The sequence below is a fragment of the Cupressus sempervirens genome, chromosome 3, assembly GCF_028749045.1.
Source record: "Cupressus sempervirens isolate cs-2001-9-10 chromosome 3, ASM2874904v1, whole genome shotgun sequence".
Taxonomy (NCBI): Eukaryota; Viridiplantae; Streptophyta; class Pinopsida; order Cupressales; family Cupressaceae; genus Cupressus; species Cupressus sempervirens.
This window is the reverse complement of record NC_143120.1, coordinates 664335576-664345036: the sequence shown is the minus strand read 5'-3', so window position 1 is coordinate 664345036 and position 9461 is coordinate 664335576. Positions and strand designations below refer to the sequence as shown.

Sequence of the window (9461 nt, the reverse complement as noted above, 5' to 3'; positions counted from 1 at the left end):
AAGTAAGTGGATTACCAAATCTACTAAAACTAGATAATGCTATGTGTAAGGAATGTCAGCTAGGTAAGATGATAAAGTCTAGTTTCCTTAGTAAGATACATATTTCAAATGAAATCTTAGAACCGGTACATACTAATTTATGTAGTCCAAGTGGAGTAGACAGATACTACGATGATAGATATTTCATATTGTTTGTCAATGACTATTCAAGGATGATGATTGTTATGTTTACGAAAGTAAATTCACGTGAGTTTGATATGTTCAAATGGTATAAAGCTAGAGATGAGAAAGAAATTGGTAAGTCTTTGGAAGGTCTAAGATCTGATAGAGGTGGTGAGTTTATGTTTGTTGAATTCACTAAGTTTTGTACTGAGAATGGTATTAAAAGATAGTTATCTACATCGAGGGCACCCAATAGAATGGTATTGCTAAAAGAAGGAATAGGTCCATAGTGGATTGTGCAAGGACTTTCATGATTGAAAATAATATTTCTCAAATATTCTAGAGAGAAGTAATAAATTTTGTTATTTACACTCTAAACTAAGTTAAATTAAAGAAAGGAACAAGCAAGACACCCTATGAGATATGGTACAATCACAAATTGAATGTAAGTTACTTAAAAATATTTGGTAGTAGATGTTATATCACAAGATACAAGGAATGGTAAATGTGATGTTAAAGGAGATGAAGATATATTCCTTGGTTACTCATCTAAGAGAAAAGATTATAAATGTTTGAACAAAGCTACTAATAAGATGATTGAAAGTGCAAATGTAAGATTTGATGAGTTTGTAAAGAGGAATGATGTGGAGAGAAAGAAAGAACTTGAATATTAAAATAAATTTGTATATGTCTATGAAGAGGCACTTGATACTCTACCCAAGTTACAACATAGAGTTACCGAGAACCTAGCAGTAGCAGCTAAGTCATTGAACACTATAGTCGAGCACCAAATAGAGTAAGCTAAGAAGGAAGATGCATCTAAATTGACTGAAGAAAATTTTGAGAATGAAAGAGATGAACAAGTTTTGGAAAAAAATATTTGAGAAAGAATCATTCACTTGAATAGATAATTGGAGATAAAAGTTTTGGAGCAATACAAGAAGCAAAATAAGAGAAGGTACATGTCTAATAGATGATTTTGAATGTAGAATAGTTAAGGTTGTATCAGAAAATGACAATTGGATAAATACTATGAATAAGGAGATTAATCATATTAAGAAAAAAATACTTGGACACTTTTATTGAGATCTACTGATAAGAATGTGATAGGAACTAAAAGGATTTTCAAAAACAAACTGAATGAGAATGGAGAAGTGGTAAGTGGTGCAGGAGCACCTAGGATCTTAGGTCAAACCATAAATTAGTTTTGGCTTGTAAGTGACTTTGTCCAAGACACATATGAATAAGGACTAAAAGAGAGTCCCAAGTGAGTGTTTGATTCTTTAGGAGATCAAACTAGGTATGGGCAAAAGGTTTTCCTAGGAGTGGTCAAGGTTGTCATGTAAATGCAAAAGTTGTCAATGTAGGTCATAATGTGTCAAATGGTAAAATTGATTCCAACATGTGTGGAAATAGGTGAAAATTTGTTAAGAGTTATAACTCATGCTAATGTAATCATTCTAGACCAATTTGAAGTGATTGTGGGTGTTAGATATGTCAAAGTGCAAAAGATGCAAAATTTGTCAATGACAACATTGCAATTTTTCAATGTTGTCATGACAACATACAACATTTTACAAAATAACCAAGAATCAATTGTGGATCTAGTAGAACAGTTGGAGCACAAGCCCAAGAGCTATATAAGACCATTCAAGGTCATGATAAAGGGTCAAAGTCATTTTATATGGATTTGATTAATGAAGCAATATTGATTTACCTGCAAGAATTATCACAATTTGTTTGCAACTCAAGCATCTATATTTTAAAGTATTAACTTGAGTAAATCCTATGCATGTGTAGATAAAGCATCTTTTTAACATTCTTGGTGTGAAATTCTTTATTTTAGTTTTTTTGACTGGTGAAATAAAAAATCCCCTCTTTGTGATTGGTTCACTGGTACATACAAAGTAGGAGGCACAAAAATGACCCTAGCATGAAATTCCATGGTGGGAATTTTTACAACCTTTTGGAATATGCTAGGGAACTTTGTAAATAGTGTAAATATGCAATTTGGGACTAGGATATGCAAGTTTTATATTGTTTCTACTAAGCCCTAGGCAAATCCAGTGATAAAAGAATAGGCATAATAGTGATAATAACGAATGGATGAAGTGTTTGATGGATCAATGAGGGTAATCCAACTTCATGAATTTGTAGGTAACTTTGTGTAGATATTGTAAACCAAGGGAAAAGTCATGGTGAATGCATTTGATGAGTGTTTGAACCCTCAAAGGGTACTGTAGTCATTCCAAGCTTAAAACCCTAATAATGGGCTTGATCCTAGCAAAGTATTGTACGAACACTTTGGAGGGTCAAAAGCTGGAAAATCCATGAGCACTATAAAAAAGGTATATAGAAAGGTGGTTTATTTGATGGATTGTTAAGGTGAATTTAGAGTTATATGCCAAAAACCTCATATGGAGGCTTGATTAGGGCCAAGAGGCTACTAGCCTTATTTCCAAGGGTATGGAGAAATCAATAGAAAAAATATGCGAAACAGGAACAAAGTGGAACCAAAACTAATAAAAACAACCAGTAAAGAAGCCCCTCCATCCATATGTGAGTTGGTCATGACCATCGTGATCTACTACATGACTTAGTGCAGTGATTCCAAGAAGCAAGGTGAAAGGATAGTGACTTGTTAGATTGGTAGAGAGGACCTTAGAGAGAGAGGAGTTATAGAAGGAATTCCTCTAGTATAGGGTCATGGAGGGGCTAGGAGAAGAGCCTCAAGGAGTCCTAGAAGAGATTAGGACTAAGTGAAGGATCCTCCCTATCAGTAAGGAATAAGGAAATATTGGTTTGCAAAGGTTATACACAAGAAGAAGGAATAGATTATGGTGAGACTTTTGCACCTGTGGCAAGACTGGAAGGAGTAAGAACACTATTAGATCAATCTACTTATAAGAAGTTCAAGGTATACCAAATGGATGTTAAATCTACATTTCTAAATGGAATACTTGAGCAGGAAGTATATATTGAACAAACTGAGGGATTTATTAAACCTTATCAGAAGAACATGGTCTGCAAATTGAACAAAGCATTGTATAGATTGAAACAAGCTCTAAGAGAATGGCATGAAAGGTTATACTCTTATCTGATTAAGATTGGATTTGTTAGAACAAGTGAAAATAGTAATCTATATTTGAAAAGTCAATTTGAAAATATGGTGTTGATTATTGAAATATTTGTCAATTATAAAATATTTGGAGGAAATGACATGCTATGCAAGACATTTGTTGATCAAATGAGTACTGAATTTGAAATGTCAATATGTGGAGAGATAAAGTTTTTAATTGGATTACAAGTCTATCAAACAAAGAAAGGTATATATGTTACTTAGTCCAAGTATGTGAAAGAAATCTTGAAAACATTTGGTATGGATAAGTGTGAGCTAGTCAGTACAGCTACGGTGATTGGAGTGAAGCTATCTAATGAAGACACTACTGGTGAAGTTGATCAAACAGAAAATAGATCTATGACTGACAAACTACATTGTGTTCTACATAGTAGATCGAATATAACACTAGTTGTTAGAATTATTGCAAGGTTTTCATCTAATCCTAAGGAAACTTACATGATTGTTGTGAAAAAGGTTTTTCAAATATCTAAAAGGAACTAAAGATTATGGCTTGTGATATAAACAAGAGGATGAATTTAGTCTTAAAGTCTACACAAATGTTCATTGGGATGGTAATGTTGATGACAAAAAAAACAATTGGAGGAGATTTTTTTCTTAGAGAAAGGTTGATAACATGACTAAGCAAGAAACAAATTTGTATTTCACAATCTATTGTTGAAGCTGAATATGTTGATGTTGCTATAAATTGTTCAACTATTGCATGGATTAAGAAATTGTTAGAAGTTATACAAGGGGAGATAACCAAACCTATTACTATTGACAACTATAATACAAGTGTAATAAACATATCCAAAAATTTGGTGATGCATGCAAAAACAAAGCACATATCAATCAAGTATCATTATTTGAGGGATCATGTACAAGAGAAACTAGTAAGACTTGAATATGTGAAGTCAGAGGAAAAAATAGATGATATATTTACCAATCTACTGCCTAAGGATGCTTTTGGGTATCTAAGAGGTAAACTAGCATTCCTAACACTATCCAAAATTCACTAAGGTGAAGATTCATGTTGCATCAATTCATGGATGAATTGCAATATCTCTGTGGAGTTGATACAAAAACTTCACACTTTAGGAGCATTGATGAAGTTGTGAAAATGATTATGATCAATGTAATGTAAACTATACATGCAAGGTACAAGGATAACTACAAGAATTTATAAGTCTCATATTAAATTTTATAATGACCTTTGGCATTGTTGTCAAAGGGGAGAATCTACTAAAAAGGAGGAGAATACACCCTCAAGTGAGATGCATATGAGGAAGTATATACATGAAGGAAATATTAATGATTAGGGGAGAATGCATTGAGGAGAGCAATCAAAGATGAACTGAAGACTAGAGCTAAATTGAAGAAATATTTTTGCTGAAGATACATACTGAGTGAGAGAAAACTCCAAAGTTGTATTGTCATTGTTAGTTCGTGATTGTGATTATCTTATGTGATGTATTGTAATTTCAAATCATATGTTATATGTTGTCATCAATGCCAAAGGGGAATATTGTTAGCCTCAACTGATATTGTTACTAAGTCTAGAGTAAGTGGAGGAATTTTAGTCTATGAAGATTGTTAGTTGATGCCGTTATGAATGTTATGTAAAAGAGTCATATCAATTGGTATGTGGCCATTGATGTCAAGTCTTAATTGATTAGACATTATGCTAATTCATTAGAGTGCCACATTATTTGATTGATGAAGAGGATTTGAAGAAAGTATATTGCTGAGTCAAAGAGTTGATATGTAAGGTATTCAGTGGGTACTTGAATGAGTTAGACAATCATAATATAATGTTTATTTGATGATTCTACAATCATGTAAAGTTGTAATGTTAAGATCTATTCAAAGCCTAACCAAGTAACAAGGTTACTAAAGGAAGTCAGTGTAGATCGAGTGATTGTAGTTGTCACCAAGTAGAGTAAGTTGACAGTGTTGCTCCAGTGAGTCAATATTGAGTAATAGCTGGAAGAAAAAGTTTGAAGAATTTGAATCTGAGGCCAAATTTTGATGGAAAATTGGAAAGTTCAAGATGGTCCAAGGCATAAGTCAAAGTTTGTTATGAAATAGATGACTAGGAAAAATCAATGAAGATCTAATAATGGAAATTAAAGAAGGATAAGGATGTTCACAAAGTTTCTATGCATGTTATTTTTTCAAAATGTCTAGTTACATTGTATAAAGTTTTGAATCTCAAATTTTGATATGAATTTGAGATCAATGAGTCCAATTAAGCAACAAAAGATAGAAGAATCTGGAAGCATGAAGAAAATTATTTAAGGAGATGTTGGAGACATTTTTAGGTTCTTTTTAATGTTGATTAAAGTTGCTGATTGATTGTATGTTGTTGATGCATATATTGGTCGAGTAATCAAAGTTTGAAGATGATTAATGATCAAGATAGTGTAAGGTAACCAAGCATAAAATAGTTGGGAAATAAAAGAGTTGAAGGAAGGAGAAAGAGTGAATCAACCAAGTGATAAAGAAGAAAAAAGAGCAAGGAAAAAAGATATAAACAAGCAAAGGTAGTTGCTATTGTAACATATCAACTTTATACTATTTCTTTCTAAACACTGTAGTAGAAAATCTTGGAAACACTGAGTGGACCTAATAAATATGTGAAATCATATACGGTAACATTGATTAGTGGTGTTTGTAAGTCCTTCAAACAAGGTCACTCTTTTTAGTCAGGGACAAGGAGGGATAAACTCTAGATGTTATTTTGGTGAAATCCTCTAAGAAGGTCACTTTAACAAATTGTATGTAACTTGTAACAAGGTTGGCTACTAACAAAGTTAACTTCATAAGTGTGAAATTTTTGGGTTGCCAGTCCTAGGTTGTTTTTCCCTCAATAGGGTTTCCATGTTAAAAATCTTGGTCTTAAAATTATGTGGATGTTATTTGTGTTGCAAGTAATCTACATGTTTTAGATCTTACTGTAACTCGTTGATAATAATTGATGGTCGGTAATAAATATAACATAACTAGGTTATAACATAGAAGTTTACTTGTTACTAAACATATTTGTCCTCTCAAAAATGCATCATGAAGGACCCTTAAATTCCTAAATGAGAAGATAAATAGAACTAACAGTTGAATCATTTACAATGTTATATGCAAACGCTCTCTAAGTTTTGATACGAAGGCTCATCTCCCTCCTAAAAGATATTTAATAAATTAAATATAGATAACATCTTTTACCTGAAGATACAAAGGCTTTTGACATTCAGTCATTACTATGAAATGAATTTTTTTTCAGACTTAGATAATCAGAGGAAGAACTAAGAAATGACCACAAGATCACTCACTAAATCCTCCCTATTATAGAGAAATCGAAGGATTAAATATCTCAATTCACAAAACATGAATACACAAATTGATAAGTTCCTTGACTTGACATGATAATAGAACTGTGTTCGAATAAGAAAGGAATAAGTATAAGATTGATTTTGATTAGAAAGAGAAGCAATTAAACCACAAGATATGGAATGAATAACTTTCTCTTTACTTCAAACACATAACATAATAACCACTGGATTATTTGTCCTTGCAACCCTATCTAGCTATTTGAATTAATCAAAAAATAAACATATTAAATTCCCCCTTCTTCTCTGCTACAAAATAATACAAATGCATTCTCTCTTCTCCCCTCCAACCATAGGGCCTTTGTAGAAAAGAAGAAACCTTGATATCTCTTTCTCTCATATATTTATCTTTCCTCTATTCGATAGGTCTCTCCTTTTAGTTACTAAAACTTACTCTTGTAACCTCTGATTTTATCTTGAAGATTTTATAATTCCTTTATGGGCAGTCACATAATGTTTTGATTGTTGAAGTTAAAATTATTTTAATATCTATAACATTCTTCACGAGGTAATTTTAATTAGGATTACATGTGGCTATATTATATCTAAACTACACCTTGACACTACACATATGATTGCTGTCACCTGGACTATTATATGCCAGATGTAAATAATTAATCAACTTCTTTGTGTTCCATCCATAATCATAATCTTTGTTGTTGTCACCTGGACTATTATATGCTAGATGTAAATAATTAATCAACTTCTTTGTGTTCCATCCATAATCATAATACAATTAGGGTCTCATTCCCAATGAATGGGGAACATCTGACTCTACAGTAATCAAATTTCATCCTTCTACAATCTTCGTCTTTTACTCTTTCATAAAGATATCTATCCTCAAGCTACTGCCAACATATAATCCAAGGTGTGACTTCTCCACTCAATTGAAAATTCCCTGTTTACCTCATGTGATGATGGTTTTCTATTTTTACTTAGATTGCATTTGCAGAATGATGGAGATGATTATGCAGTAAGATGATTATCACCCCCTCAATACTCATATATCTTAGGTAGTCTTGTATCACACCAACATATCTCATAATGTCTACTACTTTAGTATCCTAATCTCCTTCTATATATGTCTCCTTTTCATTATTATTGGTAGGTCACACTATGGTCCCTAGCCTCTTTATTCATTTCTATCTGTGATTATATAGTGACACTCATGCTAGAAAGTCTATGGGAGACTGAATTGCCACATTAATTTATCAAAGTAATATGGCATCACTATATAGTTGTGCATATATATATATATATATATATATATATATATATATATATATATATATATATATATATATATATATAATGTACCTCATTTGGACATCACCCCTTCTCCTAGTTGGAATGAGTCTATAAGGTCTCAACCTAATATCAATGCCCTATAACCAATCAAAGGTGACTCTCCAATACAATAGGTCTTCAAACTACCATATCTTAGAGGATAATCATATGTCCATGGATCTAATGCATCTATCTCTACTAGAAACCCCACTATCCTATTGTAAGGAATACAATTGAACATACACACTTGTAGTAATGTGCATATTTCTAGAATATCTATTTGATGTCATATGTAACCACTAAGCTTGTAGTATAGGTGGGCTACCATACTCCTACCCCATACATACATGACTTGGTGCCTCTCTATCCTCTATACTCTATGTAAGTGAAGTAAAAAATATGTCCCCCTTCATATTAGGAGCTACAACAACGACAACAATATATAATATTACCTTGTTGTTTAAAGGCACTCTTTAGGGGTAAGATAGAGATGCTTTAATAGGATGTAGACCTCCACTTTTATGATACTTGAGCATTCAAAAGGATGTGTAAAGGGAAAGAGATAATCTGTAAATATGATTCCTCTTTATAATCCAAATTAAATTAGAAGGAGCCAAAGAAGAAAGGTTGCAAATTCCTCTAGTAAGGTAAGATTCATTAGTTGAGCACCCTAACTTCAAGCTTCTCAAAATCTTACGTAACACTTTCAAGTAACTTCCATTTTCTTCACTTGCTTGATCAGGGTCACATCATTAAATATGATATCACATCAACATACTTTTTTATCAAAAACTACCAAAAGGACACAAAAAAGTGAGATCTATACTTCTCACAAAATAATATTTTATAAATGTGCTCACGTGACATCACATGATTTGTTGCTTTCTAGATCTAAAGAATAGATTTAATTCAATTATGAATAGTCATAATTCCCATTAACAACTTTAAAGTCCTAACAATTGGTAAAATATTGTTAAAATTATTGAATCTTAAGTCAATGAGTAAACACTCTCAACTCATTTTAAGAACCATAACATTTGACCCTAATTTTTAATTTGATTGATTGTTTAGTCAATTATATCTTAACCATAGAACAATCCTATCCTTTATATTTAAACTAAGGTATGCTTTGTTTAGGATATTTTTACAATATAATAAAATATTTTATAAATCATAATTATAAACATAAAAATACAAGGAAAACAAATCAGGAGCGAGAAGCAAATTTCAGCCCGCCTTGCGATAATACAGGTCCCGAAGGATTGCAGAGCGAACCGCATGCGGTATTTACCAAGCATAGCAGATAACAATGGTTGAGTTGGGGAGTGGAGATGCAAACGGAGCAACTTCAGAACTACTGAAGCTGGTGAGCACTGCCCAAGCTATCATCTCAGAGCTCCTCAGATTGACTGATCGCCTTCCTTCCGATTTGGACCAGCCCCGCTATGCTCCCATTCTCTTCGACCTCAAGTAATTTCCAAACCCTATCTAAGTACAAAGAAACTATC

The 9461-nt window shown here is 32.4% G+C and overlaps 1 protein-coding gene across 6 annotated transcripts in view; it reads left to right on the top strand.

Moving 5' to 3' along the window:
- The first annotated feature begins 9150 nt into the window (after positions 1-9150).
- Positions 9151-9461, top strand: part of LOC149568454 (uncharacterized) — a 334059-nt gene continuing 333748 nt past the window's right edge. For all 6 annotated transcript variants that reach the window (XM_089821382.1, XM_089821379.1, XM_089821377.1 and 3 more), the window contains exon 1: positions 9151-9423. In XM_089821382.1, coding sequence (XP_089677508.1) covers positions 9263-9423 — 161 coding nt within the window. In that variant the 5' untranslated portion in view covers positions 9151-9262. The remainder of the gene's footprint in view (positions 9424-9461) is intronic.